The 16275-nt window shown below is 34.0% G+C and overlaps 1 protein-coding gene across 1 annotated transcript in view; it reads left to right on the top strand.

Annotated features, from left to right (window-relative positions):
* Positions 1 to 14111, top strand: part of SLC17A6 (solute carrier family 17 member 6) — a 41202-nt gene extending 27091 nt beyond the window's left edge. Inside the window, exons 7-12 of the mRNA XM_033206375.1 lie at positions 418 to 560; positions 4646 to 4795; positions 9360 to 9492; positions 10603 to 10713; positions 11164 to 11291; positions 12026 to 14111. Coding sequence (XP_033062266.1) covers positions 418 to 560; positions 4646 to 4795; positions 9360 to 9492; positions 10603 to 10713; positions 11164 to 11291; positions 12026 to 12361 — 1001 coding nt within the window. The 3' untranslated portion in view covers positions 12362 to 14111. The remainder of the gene's footprint in view (positions 1 to 417; positions 561 to 4645; positions 4796 to 9359; positions 9493 to 10602; positions 10714 to 11163; positions 11292 to 12025) is intronic.
* Positions 14112 to 16275: the final 2164 nt, after the last annotated feature.

The following is a 16275-nucleotide window of genomic DNA, read 5'->3' as shown; positions in this document are numbered from 1 at the left end:
GGCAATAAAAAAAAGGATTCACCTCCAGAATAATTCTTTGAGGACAGGAATTTTGTTTTGTTCGTTATATTTCTCGCACTTAACCAGAGTGCCTAGAATGCTAACTGCTAAGTACCATCGGATGAATGAATACCTTCCAAACCACACTGTTATAATACTTATTTATGGATTATTGTATATCAGTGCTATTTCATAGACAAGGAGATAAAACCACAGGCCTGGCCTTTAAGAAGTTTGAAACTTAATGGCAAAAGAGAAGAAAAGATGGCTAATGTCAGTTGGAGAAACATAAGCTTGAATTCTTTCTAATAGAATGTGTTTGCCATGAGATGATTGCAGTTTTATTCCAGCACATCACTGTTAAATGGAAGTATTTGTGATAGATTTGACTTTCTCCTTCTGAACTGTTGCTTGCAGGAAGCTTTGGAATGGTCTGGTACATGTTTTGGCTTTTGGTGTCTTATGAAAGTCCTGCAAAGCATCCTACTATTACAGATGAAGAACGTAGGTACATAGAAGAAAGCATTGGAGAGAGTGCAAATCTTTTAGGTGCAATGGAAGTAAGAACTTTATTATGGTGTATATTCCTATCTTATTCCCATCTCGCCCCCATTGACCAACCAAAGTATCTTACAAGTTCTTCTTCAGCAAAACTAATTTGGTATCAGTCATAACTTATTTTTTTTTTGGTCCATTCATATTCTCTGACTTAGGAATAATAGCTGTTTCCTCTATCTGTCATTTTTTTTCCTTTATCCTTTCTTAAGCATTTAAAAATGTACACTGGGTTGTAACTGTAACTGCAAACCTAAACAGTATTTTTTTAAACAGTTCAAAATAATGATATTTTATTATGAATATCAAGCATCATAAAGACAATGTTGTAAAGCCCTTTTTTTTGATTATTTGATTTCTTCTCATTTACTTAAAAAGAGAGAAAACATAGTTCTATTTCAATAATGCAAATGTTGTATTCTATGTAACATTGATATATTGTACATAGTAATTAATAAAAAAAGCTCCCCGATATTATATTTTTAAAAGAAGGCTGGGCACAGTGGCTCACACCTGCAATCCCAGCACTTTGGGAGGCCGAGGCGGGTGGATTGCCTGAGGTCAGGAGTTCGAGACCAGTCTGGCCAACATGGTGAAACCCCATCTCTACTAAAAATACAAAAATATTACCCAGGCCCGGTGGCATGAGCCAGCCACTCAGAAGGCTAAGGCAGGGGAATTGCCTCAACCAGGGAAGTGGAGGTTGCAGTGAGCTGAAATCACACCACTGCACTCCAGCCTGGGCGACAGAGCGACACTCAGTCACGAGGTCAGGACATCGAGACCATCCTGGCGAACACGGTGAAACCCCGTCTCTACTAAAAAAAACACAAAAAACTAGCCGGGCGAGGTGGCGGGCTCCTGTAGTCCCAGCTACTCGGGAGGCTGAGGCAGGAGAATGGCGGAAACCCGGGAGGCGGAGCTTGCAGTGAGCTGAGATCCGGCCACTGCACTCCAGCCTGGGCGACAGAGCGAGACTCCGTCTCAAAAAAAAAAAAAAAAAAAGAAAACACTGTTGAGTAAAAGTAGTGTATTTAGACATATTGAGGCATTTGGCGATCTGATCAATGATAGTTTCCTTATGCTAAGAGCTGGAAGATGTCATACACTAATTGAAGAATCAATGCCCCTTACATATTATGCGTTTGTTCTTTTAAAACAAACACCTCTCCCTCCCTATTCTAGGTGTGGTTGATTCTAGCTCAGATTCTTTACTTCATTTGTTAGAGAATCCCTGTCTTTGATGTCTCATCTTAGGTTAAAAAAAAAAAAAATCTATCACCCATTATTGCTGAGTCAAATTGGCCTTTAATGAATAAGAAAAATCCCATATCATATATAATTCAGAAGTTGAACTTCAATGGTTTAAACAAATCTTTATTGTGTAGTTGTTCCATAAGTTAGCTTGGCATTAGAACTTTCCCCTTTGTGTTTCCTTCTGTAAATAGACTAATAATTTCTTATGGTGGCTACTCAGAAACAAGAGGTGATATGGGAGTGGGGGGAAGATTGGTAATATGCACTGGTGCCTACTGGTTGCAGTTATTTTAAGCAGAAGGTAATGGAGACTGGTATCTGGCAAGTTTTGAGTTTAGCCTCGATTTCTAGCCCCAAAATAATGTGATCAGCCTATATCTACATCCTATTAATTCATTATGTTCTTTTATTTGCCAGTTCTTGAGAGGTAATATGTCTAGATTAGAAATAAATTTTAAAAATAATCAGAAATTCTGTCTAGGTAAAAACTAATTCCTACAAATGACCTCAGAAAGAACAGCAGGAGAATGAAAAAATAGCATAGATAATCTTCAGCTCCCCACTTCCTATACCTCACTGCTTTTCTAAACACAATATTTTACTTCTTACTGATGTTTCATATATTCCTGTAGCTTGAAAGTAAATTTTAAAATGAGATTATGTGGGAATATAACTTGTCTTCTAGTTTGAACTTTTATCTTGTGAACAAATTTAATATACAGCAAAGGAGAAGGAATACTGACAGGAATATCATATACTCACCACATAGGTGCAACAATTACCATCTTGCATATTTATTTCATTTTTGTTTTGATGAACCATTTCAAAGTAAATAAAACATCAAAATACTTTATCCATAAAAACTTCATATGTATCTCTAGAAAAATAGTATTCTCCTTCACAATGTCAGTACTACTATCACACCTAACATAATTAAAAACAATTCTGTAACATCATTTAACACCTACATCATATTCAGATTTCTAATGCTGTCTATATTCTAATATCTAACCTGTATTCAAATTTATTTTTAGCTATTTGTTTTGAATCTGAATCTGATTAAGAATCACACATTGCAACTGATTGCAATGTCTTTTAAATCTATTTTTCTCTAAAAATAGATTTAAATATAGCATATGTACAGAAAAAAATTGCAAATAGTAAACAATCAGCTTGCTTAATTTGTATAAACCAAACATAAACAGCCAGTTCAATAAATAGAACATCATCAGAATACTATAATCTTCCCTTTAATCCCTCAACAATTTTTTAAGGTATAAGATGAGATATTTTTCTCTTGCTTTTGATGAAGTGCTTTACCATGTAAAGAATAAAGTTATCAGGAAAGATGATCCTTGTGTGAATGAAAGGATCTTTGCCCAGCAGGGAAAAGTTCTTTTACTTCTAATAGTATTCTGGAGTCATTTCTTATGCTAACATAATACTATAATGCAGACATTTCTGTCTTCTGACATTTTTATTATCTGTGAAATGAATGTACTTATCTGGAATTATTTTCTTAGAACATGTTGATTTGTTTTTAAAAACTGTACTTTTTGAATCTATTTATGATGCTGCCACTAAATTTTTTTTATCTAAAGCCACAGTATTCATTACATATTATTAGGACAGACTTTTGTTTTTGTTTGTTTCTTTTTTGTCTTTCATGTATTTATGATCACCACATCACAACTTCCTAATGTGTTGCATTTAAAGTGATCTTTAACTGGCTTAATTATAGCCACAACCAATACTAGCAATTATGAGGTTTTACATTCAGGAATAATTGTTAAATCCACGTGAAAGATGTTTGCCTCCTCTTTCAGTCATTCAGTTAGGTCAAGGATCCCAAGTTAGCTTAATAAAGTTAACTTAGTTATTTTAAATTAAGTTAAATAACTTAATAAAGTTATTTTAGGCCACTGTTTCCTCACCAAACAGTATTTTGGTGTTCAAAATAAAGTACTTGAGAAATAATCCGGAAATATGAGAGATATTTTAATGTCTAAAAATGTTATCTTGGGGGAGAATACGTACTTGCTTACATTTTGGCATACACAGAAACTTTAAGTATAATTAGGTTTAATTTTTTAAAGGGGTCATATGCAAAGCTGATCATATTTAGGTTGTTAATTTTGAATGCTTTGAATATTTTAAGTAACTAGCTAAGTGCCGAAGGTACGCTGGGGATAGACAAATGCTTTCACCCAGCTATTCTGAGTTTTACAGAACCTTGAACTCCAGTGTCACAGAATTTATAGTTATAGCTACTAGCTATCAAGACAATTTATGGACTGATTGATAGTAGAATAATTGACTTAGATTGTTTGGTAGTAGAATAATTGACTTCAGGTAGGGTCTAGTCTAGAATACTGTACTCTTAAGTTTTTGTATCTTTCTCTTCATGAATACATTGGATTTTCAATGTTTTAAATGAAATGTTTTGGCTATCACAAGCTCACTGATGTGGCAGTAAGTTTTTGCTGAGATACGATCTATCACCATTAAAAAAATAAAAAAAGGAAGAAAAAAACCTTAGAAACTAGGACCTATGCTTTTGGAATCAATTTTCTATAATTATGTAATCCTGTGTATTCCTAAAGCTGGAATAATCTAATAAGTTGCAGTGATTGAGATCCTATTTTTTTCTCTTCCAATGATTACTTATGTAGCTAAGATTAACTGGGTGGTTATAATTAATGCTTCACTACATCTTTCTACCTCTTACTTGTGACCTGTCATATACATCCTGAAAATGCAAAGCACCTATTATTCCCATTTAAGTTTGAAAATATTTAAAATGGTCATAATGTCTCCCTTTTTGGAATTTCAGAAATTCAAGACTCCATGGAGGAAGTTTTTTACATCCATGCCAGTCTATGCAATAATTGTTGCAAACTTCTGCAGAAGCTGGACTTTTTATTTATTGCTTATTAGTCAGCCAGCATATTTTGAGGAAGTCTTTGGATTTGAAATTAGCAAGGTATGTAAAATGTATTCTTATATAAATCGTGGATTACCTATGTATTTAAGTGAATACTAAATTCATTTACAAAAATTTTTGTCCTCTAATTTTCAGAGATTATTCATTTATTCATTAAACAACTGCTAGGAAATAGAAGTAAAGTAAAATGTTTCAGTGTCTACTGTATTCTATTGTCTGCTAGAATCACTCTCTGGTACTGAGAATACAGGCAAAACAAACCTAGTTTTTGCCTTCGTGGAACTTACAGCCTAATTGGGGCGAGCAGCAGTGTAATCTTTTCCCTGTAAATAAGCATAACTCCCTTTAAGTCTCAGGTCACAGACAATGTAACAAACAAAAAAAGTTTTCCATTCAAATAGAATTGTACTTACTAATTTCCAATCTAATTATTCTTCAATGCTCTTAGAACTCTCATCCAGTGAAAAGATAGGAGGATTGTAAAAGAAAATCTGAAAACATTTTCATATTTTGTCCATCCAATTTATTAATTTAACAAGTATTTGTTGAACACAATGTGCAGAACTTTATGTGAGATGCAGAAATAGAAACATAGCTTCTGTCCTCAAAATGCTCACAGTTTGGTGGTGTAAACATGAAAACAAGTTACCAATTAGAATACAGCATGCAAACTTCCACAGACATTTGTTCATAGCTATGGGAATAAAATCATCTTGAGATTTTCTATGAGGGTAAAATGAATAAAAAAATACTACTCTATATTTATATAGGAACTCGAAATTTAGAAACTACTCTCATATTCATGAACAACTTTTGCTGGTTGATCTGTTGAACAACAGTTATCATTTCTATTGAAATTATGGGGAAACAGAAACTAGGGAAAGTAATTAAATTGCTTAAAGCCACGCTAGTAATGCATGACAACATCAAATTTAGACAAAGATTCTTTGATTTCTGTTTAATTATCTTTACTATGCCATTCAAATTCAGGTAAATCATATATCCATTCAAGTATTTAGTGAGTATCTGCTCAATGCCATCTCTGTGTCAAGCCCTTTGCTGAGTCCTGAATACACTGTCTGTGCTGGCAATGGTTTTGCTATCTCTCTTCATGTCATTACATAAGTCCAGCTGGGCTCGCTATTCATATTCTGTCTCTACTTGAAAGACTGAGACCTGGGACTGAAGAAAACCTCAGTTTAGGAGTAGCTATTCTAAGAGCTCTTTTGTAATTCCTGTTTCTAAGGAAACTGTTTCCTCCATCCCCGAGAAGAATGGCTGCTTTAGACAGAGCTCTTCTCTCTAGAGCTGATCAAACATTCCAGGGTAGCCTTTGGGAGCTCTGAGAGGTGTTATACTTCTCAACAAAGGCTGCTGGAGGTGTGAGTCCATTTTCATAATCTAGGACAAATATGACACTGAGAGGCTATGAATAAAGCCAGGTCTTGGGGGGAGAGTGAAGAAGCCAACTGATGTTAATGAAACTATGTGGTCATTTTGGCCCTGTGGCTCCAATTAATTGAGGATGCTTGAGTAAAAGCAATGGTATTTTGTAAAAACTAATTATAAATCAACCAGCAGATGGGTTGGTTTATTTCATTCATTAGTTGTATTTTTAACGAAAATTGTGGATAAATTCACACAGACACATTGGTCGTCAGATACTAATTAGATTGGTTTAAAAAATTCTGACTTAGCTGAAAAAAATTGTATAGGACATGCTGGAGAACACAGAGAATTGGATTCGGGTCTAAGATGACATGGCTTCAAATTCAAGCTCTACAACAAAGTATTGGTATATAATCTTGGGCAGAGTTTTGAGTAATTATCGGCTTCAATTTTCTTATCTCTAAATAATGGTATTAACTTAATACCATTAAGTAATAAGGATATTATTTAAAAAGTGCATCCAAATTTAGGTAAAGTAAGTAAAATATTTACATGGAAGATCATTCTCTTCAACTTTAGTTAACTTGGGTATCCTACAGAAAGAAATATGAGTGCAATGGCTTAATCTTCATTCAAATTATAATGACTTAGTTAAGACAGCACCATATATATAAATAAAATTATAACATAGATTTTATATCACTTAACTATATAAGTTAATTATATTATTTAACTTATATATATATATATCATTATATACTGGCATAAGCTAATACAATATATATCAGGTATATATATTTTTATTTTTATTTTCTAAAACACACACACACACACACATATGATTTAACATATTATATCAGCCTATGCTTGTACGTAACATTTTCAGGCCCTTGAAAATGGCATATCAACAGGTCAGTGATAGGATTATCAAGCACTTTGAAAGGTCAGATTATAAGGGGCAAGCCAAATGAGAATAGACATCCACTCCTTTTGAGGTTCCTATTTAAGGAGGAGAAGAATAGTGTTGGCTGGCTGTGCTTTGCTGCTATTTCTGAACAGAATATGGATCAGATAGGAAGACATATGATCTAGACTATGACCCAGAAAAGCTAAAAGAAGGCTGGGACAAAAATCTAATTACTGGAGTTTCTATGAAGAATACATCAGTTATAAGCTCAAAAACGTTTATCCTATCCTTTCAAAACCTTAAAATAATATGCAAACTTTCATGTGATTGACATAAATGATCTTTAGGAAGGTTTTGATCATTTTGATCATGTGACAAGTGATTCCTCATAAGTCCCCAAAAGCCACGAAGACCACTGAATAACTCACAAATTTTTGAAACCTCTTTGGCTCTTTTGAGGTCAAATGCAGAGTATATCCACATATTGTTTAAGAAACTAGGAGAGTCAATACCCTTAAATGTTAAATCAATACGCTAAAATAGTCTAAAACTTGTCTCATTAACCCTGTAGATTGTTAGCACCTTGCATTTTCCATAGTGCTTTGCACACCCTTTGCTGAAAGTGTGAAAAAATAACCATAGCTTTGTTCCTTTCTTATCCAAAGTAGTCAAAATGATTATTCGAATAGATAGTAAATAACAGAGGATTTTCAATTAAAAAACTTTTCAGACTTATTAAACACTGGGTAAAAATGCAAGTCGTTTATGTGGACTTAGGCAATGTGGTTACTTCCAAACTTTTAGCCTGCCTTTATAAATGCCAAAAACATAACATGTAATTCTACACAAATCCTAACATAGTGTCTTTCAGAATGTTTTGTTGTTGTTCAAAAGTTTCTTTCTACACATTGACTGCTTGAAATATATTTACTCCATATTAAGAGTAAAAAGCCCTGTAGTTTTCTCAAGATGCTAGTCTCAAAAGCAATAATGGTTTATTTTTTCTAATGTCAGTTTACCTGACGTCTTTATTTAGGTACCTGTTGAGCCCCTGCTACATACCAAGTTTCATACTAGACTAAGCACATTAATATATATTGTCTGATTTCATTTGATTTTTCCTTCTCATGGTGTGGTGTCAAGTATAAAGGCTAAGAGCCCAGTCTTTGGACTCAGGTAGAACTGATTCAAAACTTGACTCTCACAGTCACTTAAGTCTTCTGACTCTCAATTTTTTTTTTTTTATTTAGTAAGAAGACTATTAATATCATCCATCTGGGATGGAAGAGATCATTATGTAGCCTGAACAGTTAACCTATTGTGGAATCATTTACTATCTCAATTAATCATTACAACTCAAATCCATGATTGTGATACCATACTACATACCAGTGTAAAATAAAATAGAATCTTTGTGTCAAACCTTCGATAATCTAATTGGAAAGACATACTTAAACACACTTTATGAATGCCATCTGCCAAAAATTGTTTTTCAAAGTTTACTTAGTAAAAAAACTTCCTTATATGTTTACATTCAAAGTTTATTAAGTCCACGTATGTGGTAATACATAATTTAAATGCGTTTTATTTATACTTACTGTCCATAAGGCTTAGAACACAGCACTTTGTGTGTAAGTAATGGTTAAAAATATGTGTTTAACTGATCCTGGTGGGTAAAGTTTGAAATTAGGCTATTTAGCATGAAATTAATTGAGAAACTACATGCCACCATACAAAAATGTGATCAAGTATTGATATTTGATGCAGAAAATACTTAAAATTGAAGAAATTATCTGCATTATCTGGGATCTTACTCTACAGAAATTATGTCTGTGCTTTTTACTCATAAGATATCTATAAAGTACAAATATGCATTTTTCCCATATGAATTAAACATGAATTTAAAATACAGCCTCTTCAAGATGTGACAAATGTATTTTTCCTCTCTGTCTCTCTCTCGCCACTTTTGCTCCCTTTCACTAAGGATGTATTTGTGCAAACACATTTAACAATATCAGAAGAGTTGAATCATACTCAAAATTTACTGATGCATTACATAGCAAAAAATATATATATATTACTTCTCACAGAAGGTCGAAAGGGATCCAAGTAAATTTGCTTAGCTTTTCTCATGTATTCTGTGGAAGGCATTACTTATTCTAGGAATGAGCAAGTGATCATTTGGAAAGAGTATTTTTCCTTCCTTTGTCCATAAAAACGTGATGACAGATTCAGAAACCAAGGCCATTAAATTACTCATATTGTTTACGGTTATGTCTATTTCTCCCCCTTCTTCTTTTTCATCAGGTTGGCATGCTATCTGCTGTACCACACTTAGTAATGACAATTATTGTGCCTATTGGGGGGCAAATTGCAGATTTTCTAAGAAGCAAGCAGATTCTTTCAACTACGACAGTGAGAAAGATCATGAATTGTGGTGGTAAGTACATAAGTGGCACTAAGGACATGTTTGTAGTTCAATCAGTTTAACCTACATGAGAAAATAACTTTTTCTACACATATCAAATTACTTAGATGCAGTTGCATTTGTGCCTTCACTGTTCACTTAAAATAACTTCCTCATATTACATCAAACTTTTCATAACTCCTAGTTTTAAGTAACTGCTTTATAATGCCATCTGTGGCCAGGCACGGTGGCTCATGCCTGTAATCCCAGCACTTTGGGAGGCCGAGGTGGGTGGATAATGAGGTCAGGAGTTCGAGACCAGCCTGGCCAACATAGTGAAACTCCATCTCGACTAAAGACACAAAAAATCAGCTTGGCATCGGGGTGGGTGCCTGTAATCCAGCTACTTGGGAGGCTGAGGCAGGAGAATTGCTTGAACCTTGGAGGCAGAGGTTGCAGTGAGCCAAGATCGCACCATTGCACTCCAGCCTGGGCAACAAGAGTGAAACTCCGTCTCAAAATAAATAAATAAATAGATAAATAAATAAATAAAGCCATTTGTATTTATTGTAACTAACTTACCTTCTCTTCCCATCATTGAAACTTTAGGTTGTTTTGGATGTTTTTCTTTGTTTCTTTCTGTGTTTTTGAGATGGAGTTTCACTCTCGTTGCCCAGGCTGGAGTGTGATGGCATGATCTCAGCTCACCACAATCTCCGCCTCCCGGGTTCAAGCGATTCTCCTGCCTCAGCCTCCAGAGTAGCTGGGATTACAGGCATGGGTGACCATGCCTGGCTAATTTTGTATTTTTAGTAGAGACTGGGTTTCTCCATGTTGGTCAGGCTGGCCTCGAACTCCTGACCTAAGGTGATCTGCCCCCCTTGGCCTCTCAAAGTTCTGGGATTACAGGCATGAGCCACCACATCTGGCCTGGATGTTTTTATTAAAACACAAGGAAAGCTTCATGAATCTCTAGGATAACTAATAATAATAATTATTATTATTACTAGTAGTAGTAGTTTGGAAGATAGACTCTCTGAAGTGGAATTTCTAGGTCAATAAATTGGAACATTTTTAGCAGTTTTGGTTCACTGGTAAAATTTCAAAAATTTTTGAAGAATTTCTATGTGTTTGCTTCTGAAGGTTTTGGCATGGAAGCCACACTACTCCTGGTTGTTGGCTATTCTCATACTAGAGGAGTAGCAATCTCATTCTTGGTACTTGCAGTGGGATTCAGTGGATTTGCTATATCTGGTAAGATATATATTTTTTCTTTGTACTTGGGACATTCTGATTTTGACTGCTGATAAAAAGACACATACATATATCTTTTTATAAATATCTTCATATATATCTTTTATAGGTTGAGTAATAGTCAAATATTTCCACTAGAAAATGAAAAAAATAAAATATTTAGAAAACATTTAGATTTGTTAATGCTCAATGTCCTCCTGGACTGCCTTTTTTTGTTGTTGTTAAGAAAACATTACCTCCTCTCTGGAGTGAACATCACATATTAAGTGTTGGATAAGAATTCATACCTCATTCTATTCTCATTATATCCCCGAGAGAAATTATCACAACGTAATTATGCAAGTGCACTGAACCCAGTATATTTTAAGGAGCTGTGATGTGTGGTTTTACAGGTACTTACTTCTAAGAAGTTTAGGATCCCCTGAGTCAAAACTTATGTGTGTATTTCAGGTTTCAATGTTAACCACTTGGATATTGCTCCAAGATATGCCAGTATCTTAATGGGCATTTCGAATGGTGTTGGCACATTGTCAGGAATGGTTTGTCCTATCATTGTTGGTGCAATGACAAAGAATAAGGTAAGGTGGCCAAAACGGATGTTTATTCATAGAAGACAGTTTCTCAAAATGATAATCTTTTTGGAAAAGAGTTAAAATATTATCCTTAGTATTCTCTTTCTTGTCCAGTCACCACATCTCGGAGTGGGAAAGATAAATGAGACTCAGAATAAAAAATCTTTTTAAGAATTCCAAGAAAGTCAATTTCCCTAACCAATAAGCATATGTTTCTCAACCCTTTTTAATAATTCTAATACCCCTGATGTGATAAAAAACCCCCTTTTCTCTGGCTTATTAAAATACTCAAGCAGATGTCTTCTGAGCTTTGTTTGTAAACCTCAATTCAGACTCTTCCGCAGTTGTCCAAGGGAGAATATTATCGTCAGCTATTTGTACTTATATGTGTAGGCAGAGCTTCAAAATTCTGGTTTACTAGAAGTAAAGAAACAAAAGAAATGGAATAGAAAGATAAGTAAATCAATGGAAGTGAAAGGAGATTATGAATATTTTAAAAATCAGCAGGCCATAGATACATTTGGAATTTTATTTCTAAACTTTTAGATTTAAAACATCAAATAATAAAAGTAATAGTATTACAGAAGTGTTATATAGAGTGTTTGCTTCACAAAATCAGTACATGGATTTCCCCAAATATAGTGTTTTATGAAAACTCAGTGGTGGTGTATTCAGAGAAGACGTGAGGTGTTTAAATCATGGGGAGTCTGTTCTCACAGTGCTGCTTTTTGTCACTGCAGTCACGTGAAGAGTGGCAGTATGTCTTCCTCATCGCTGCCCTAGTCCATTATGGTGGAGTTATATTTTATGCAATATTTGCCTCAGGAGAGAAACAACCCTGGGCAGACCCTGAGGAAACAAGTGAAGAAAAATGTGGATTTATTCATGAAGATGAACTTGATGAAGAAACAGGGGACATTACTCAAAATTATATAAATTATGGTACCACCAAGTCTTATGGTGCCACAACACAGGCCAATGGAGGTTGGCCCAGTGGTTGGGAAAAGAAAGAGGAATTTGTACAAGGAGAAGTACAAGACTCATATAGCTATAAGGACCGAGTTGATCATTCATAACAAAACTAATTACTGGATTTATTTTTAGTGTTTGTGATTAAATTCATGTGATTACACAAAAAATTTAAAAACATGTGGTGTAAACATGTAAACATATAAACCAGGCAAGTCTTGCCGTAAAAATGAAAACAAAGCAAACCCATGAGGTTACCATCAAGTGCAATCTGTTAAATTGTGAAGTTCCATCGTTTCCATTCAAGTCATCCATTCTTGCATTTGTGACTTAAAAGGTTGACTGGTCAAAATTGTAGAAACAAGTAGTTACCCTTTGGATTCATATGAGCTAAAACTCATCACTATTTAATAAAGCACAACATCTCATCCTACAAAAGTTAGGAAGCCAAAGCTACTTGATCATGCAAAACGCACTTATATATTTGTTACACTGTATTGCAGGATAGCATACAGAAGTTGGCTGCAACAGGTAGAGGCGACATTTATTAAGTGAAAATCAGGGAGTTGGGATATGTCTCGAAGTACATTGTGAACTATCAGCTACAAAGTTGTACTGAATAACTATTTGAATTGCATAATGTAAGATATTTTGTTAGTCCTCAAAAGGAGTATCTTGCAGTCTTTTCTATGAAATGCTTGGGCACAAACACTTATTTCTGTGAAAGAGAACATGTAAATTGAGGGGTATGCTTCATGTTCTTCCATCCATTTACATAACAGTATGAAACACTTCACATTTCAATGAAATAAAACTTTTCATGTAGCATATCACATAACTTTTTTGCAAAAAATATAAAAAGAAATAAACTTCAATGTATTTTTATTACAACTTTGTACTGGTTGTAACTTGCATTAGAAAAAAAAGAGATATATACACCACAAAGAATCTAATAAGAAATTTACTACGGAAATATATCCCTTAAAATGCAATATTAAGAACAAAGAAATAGAAAATTGTTTAGATATCCTTCTTCCTTCATAATTAAATACTATATGAAACTTGTACCACAGAGCTATATATAATATGAAAAGATTAACTTCATAGAGATATTGTAAGTAGGCAATTTTATTATTTAAAGTCCTATTAAGAAATATTTGTCTTAAATATATAGGACAATAAATTATATTACAGTGGTCTCTCTCTATATATATCTGTATATCTTATACATGTCCATACACAGAAACATAATAAACAATCTTCACACAAAACCAAAAACAGCATACACCTAATGTTGGGTTAGGGAATTGCAATTTCTACTTTCATAGAGTCATAGAATTTTAGGTGGGGAAGAGGCATTTTGCTTGTCATTTCTTAATATAACTCAACAAGAATTGCAACATTTGTGTACCAAGCAATAAGTGCAATGCATACAATTTCCTGTCTGTATATTACCTTCATTTTGCTTGTAGTAGCCGTTTGGGTGGTTGGAATGATTTTGTTTTCTTTTAAAAAAGCTAACATCAGACCTCTTTATAATGTCCTGAAATTATGATAATGCATTTCCCAATTCAACTCAAAATATTATTGGTGTATTTTGTCTATTCCGGATATTTGATCTGTTCATTGTATTGTGCTAGTGACTGGAGGCCCTGCTACTGCAAATATAAAACATGAAGTTTGTTTAGAAAATGCAAATCATTCTTTACCTTAAGAAAAAAAATACCCTTTGCTTTGTGCCTCAAAGTGATGTAATGTGATCACAGCTTTTGTTGTGTTGAATGAAAATATGTGGACTGTCATTTTGTTGCAGCAAAAAAGTGTTAATAAAATGCTCTATTTATCCTTTTTTAAAAAGCAGTGCATTAATCATATGTTAATTTGGATTTATTTTGTTTAGCTTTTAGCTTTAATATGAATTTAGCTGGTGGAGGCTCCAATGAAGCCAAATCTAGGCTTCAAGAACAACAACAACCTTTTGAACCATTGGACATTTAATGAAAGAACATGGCACTCTTTAGATTGTGTGGGATGTGACTCCACAGAGTTTTAAATCAAGAAATAGGTCTCTGAGTCAAACTCCAGATTTCAATGAGTTTTCTCACAACTGCTGTTAAGTTCAAAGAAAAATTTAGGAAAAAACTCAAAACAAATCACATCAATATTACCACTAATTTTAATTGCACACGTACCCTGTGCTAGGTAACTGTCCTAGACATTTTTTGGTATAGGATCTCTTATAACTACACAGTGACCATCCAACGTAGGTACTCTTTTTATTCTCAGCTTGTAAATGAAGAAACAGAAATTTAGAAGCTAAAATGTTATAATGGCATTGTATTATAATGTTTCAGCCAAACTAATTAGCAGTAAGCAAGCTTTATCAAGGCAGCCAAAAGAATGTCTTTGTGAGTGGAATGGAAATAATTTAGCTCAGATTCCCTAACTCATAGGAATGTAGAAAATGATAGGGGTAAATATGTGTAGAATCTATATATAGAATCTATAAAATCTAAGACTCATAGAACTTTACTGCTCAGAGGACTTAGGAGATGATTTAGTTGATACCTGTTGTTGAATGAAGGAGAACACTGAAGGCCAATAAAAGGAACAGACTTGATCAAGGGGACACAGAGATTGTTAATGGAATTGGAAAGAAATTTTGATGATTAGCTGTGCATTTATTTTTATTTTCTCTGTAAATAAGGTTTCTATTCGAGTTAATTAAATGACCATTTATTGCTTCTACCACTACTCACATGTCCACCACTCACATCTTCCAATCTTCTGCATAAAGAAACAATGGCCAGAGACCCAGCCTAATTCTTAAGCAGGTTCACAGGCCATGCCATTCTGTGCAGAACTTGATAGCAGGAATAAAAATGACTTGAATTTAACACTATATAATTTCCCCAGTTCTAAAACAAAAGTTTATATTTCTCATAAGAAAATTGTTCTTACCTGGGAGAAATGGAACATGCCTGTGGTCCCAGTGACTCCTGAGGCTGAGCTAGAAGGATCACTGTAGCCCAGGAATTGGAGGCTGTAGCACACTATGATTGTGTCTATGAATGGTCACTGCACTCCAGCCTGAGCAACAGAGTGACACCCATCTCTGAAAAAAATTGTTCCGATGATGTCTCCAAATATTACCACTAGCCACATTCATTTTCTCATCTCTCAACCCCAAAAATTCATTGTCCCCTTCTCCTCTTCCTCTGCCTTTTTTTCATTTTCCTCCTCATTATCATATGTATCTTTTTTTGCAGTTTGCAAAATGTTTTCCTATGAATTGCCACATTTTGTCTTCACATCTGCCTTTTAAAATAAAAAGACCAAGTACCATTATTGGTATTTCTATTTTCCAGGTAAGATAGACAGGTCTAAGAGAGTGTAGTAAACTTCCTAAAGATTCCCCTGGCAAAGATAGAACTAGAATACAGACTATCTGGCCACAGCAAGAGAGCATTTTCTTTTTACTTTTAAGTCATTTTATTACCTTTCTGATTATAAATGTAGTGTTTGGAGAATAGGGGAGTTTCATTAGGTGTAGGACAGCATTAAAAACAATGAAAAAAAAGTAATCAATAATTATTCTACCCAGGGATAAGCACTGTTAACATTTTGAAAATCCTTTCTGTGAAAAACACACATAAAACTTACATTCTATTAATTAAATAATATTACATATTATTTAGTTTCCAAGTTCAAAATTATGCTTGATTTACTATTGCTACCTAATGTTCATTTAACAGTAGAACATGTGTATTTTCCTATTTGAATAATAAAGTTCTATAATCTAATATTCAATTATTTAATAAGAACTATATTTCATCTATCTATCCCATACCTTACTTATGAAACATCTTAGTTATTTCCAATATTTGGCTGCTATAATGATTGGTGTTATGAACATCTTTGTGTTACCATCTTCGAACGCTTTTCCCTTTATAATGTGTGGACCCTTTTGGGAAATGCAAAGTGACATATACACATCTTCAACTTCTATAACCATGATGGA

This window comes from Trachypithecus francoisi, unplaced genomic scaffold, assembly GCF_009764315.1.
Source record: "Trachypithecus francoisi isolate TF-2019V2 unplaced genomic scaffold, Tfra_2.0 Lachesis_group8, whole genome shotgun sequence".
In the NCBI taxonomy this organism is placed as follows: domain Eukaryota; kingdom Metazoa; phylum Chordata; class Mammalia; order Primates; family Cercopithecidae; genus Trachypithecus; species Trachypithecus francoisi.
Note: the sequence above shows the minus strand (reverse complement) of the source record. Positions and strands in the feature narration are given on the sequence as shown.